This window comes from Nestor notabilis, unplaced genomic scaffold (genome assembly GCF_000696875.1).
Source record: "Nestor notabilis isolate BGI_N333 unplaced genomic scaffold, ASM69687v1 scaffold24047, whole genome shotgun sequence".
Classification (NCBI taxonomy): domain Eukaryota; kingdom Metazoa; phylum Chordata; class Aves; order Psittaciformes; family Psittacidae; genus Nestor; species Nestor notabilis.
In genome coordinates, this window is record NW_009935537.1 from 9,901 (window position 1) to 11,255 (window position 1,355).

A 1,355-nucleotide genomic window follows, 5' to 3' on the forward strand; every position below is an offset into this window, starting at 1 on the left:
TTCAAGTTCTCAAAATCGTACTAAAAGAACCAACAAACAACAAGAGGTCCCCCACAAATCAACTCAGAGCTGCAGACGGGATGTGCTTTGGGAGATCTCCATCCCTGCAGCTCCGCTGGGTCCATTTTCACCGGTGTCCCCGTCCTCTCCCCAGGCTGGTGGCATGGCTCACAGCGGGCAAGACACAGCTATGCTGAAGCAAAAGGGCACTTCTCCGAGCTGTCAGCAGCTGCTCATCTCTGCGTTAGCTTAGTTACATTAAGGCGTGAAGACCAAGTGCATAGGAAGCAGTGGGACCCTCCGGGAGCCTCCAAATCAACCCCTGAGTCCTTTTCCACTTAAATGTTCCCTAAGTCTTCCTCCAAGATGCTCCCTGTCATCAAGGCGAGGAAGAGGAACCTCTGGCTTCAGGTTGTCCCCATGGACATTGATTATCTGGTTTAACTCATTCGCTAGAAGACGAGTCCATGAAAGGAACCGGATCCACCACCACCCGCCGCCGGGCTGCAGCCCCCTGAGGAGTTGTCATCATCCTTGTCCCTGTCAAAGTCTCTCCACCACAGTGGGGATTTTGGCAAGGCAGAAATGTAGGCAGCTCTGTTCCTGGCTTCTTTTTCCTGCTCCTGGGAGAAGAAAGGGGGAGAAATATCATAAGGATATCTGTGACTAAATGACCCAGGCAGGGGGATGATCCCACCTTCCCCAAGGAGCCAGGAGTATGTTTAGTTGCTCTTGGAAGCCTCCTCCAAATTAAACTGGGGTGAGAAGGCCATCTGCTCATCTCTAGAGCTTGTCAGAAGGGATGCAGCAGAGCATTTCACCTCTTCAATGATCAAAAAACAGCCCTTCCATGACACCTTTGGGAGAGGAGGGACTCCTCAAACTCTCCTGGGTGCTGCTCATGTCCAATGGGATGCTGCTGTTTGGAAAGTGTTGAACTCCACCAGTTTAATGAAATCTGTTCTAGTCTGTATTCCCAGCTCTTTCCCAGGCCCTTAGGAGAGCTGCCCGGGGCAGGGAACAGCAGGTCAACCCTGAGCACAGCCACGAGGTGTCTTGCACCAGCCTCAGTGCCCAGTTTCATCAGGAAACTTCAACCTGTTTATCTGGGTGCTAAAAAGGAAAAGGGATTTGGCTTCAGGGAGTGGGTGGTTATCTGCACGTGTGGATTTATCCACAGGACACAACCCGGATGGGTGGGAATGTGGCCCGTGAGCCGGGAAGCTGCAGAATCGCACCCTGCTGTGTACAACAGTAGGAGTTACCTGCAAGTAGAGGATGTTATCTTTGGAAATGGCTTCCATCAAGTCCTTATGGAGGGAAGGTTCTCCATGCAGGCGGCCAGCCTCAGCCAG

The 1,355-nt window shown here is 52.2% G+C and overlaps 1 protein-coding gene across 1 annotated transcript in view; it reads right to left on the reverse strand.

Annotated features, from left to right (window-relative positions):
- Positions 1–452: 452 nt before the first annotated feature.
- Positions 453–1,355, reverse strand: part of USP35 (ubiquitin specific peptidase 35) — an 18,906-nt gene continuing 18,003 nt past the window's right edge. The window contains exons 9-10 of the mRNA XM_010017903.1: positions 1,266–1,355; positions 453–623 (exon numbers count right to left, since the gene is read on the reverse strand). The exon at positions 1,266–1,355 is cut by the window's right edge and continues 1,141 nt beyond it. Coding sequence (XP_010016205.1) covers positions 453–623; positions 1,266–1,355 — 261 coding nt within the window. The remainder of the gene's footprint in view (positions 624–1,265) is intronic.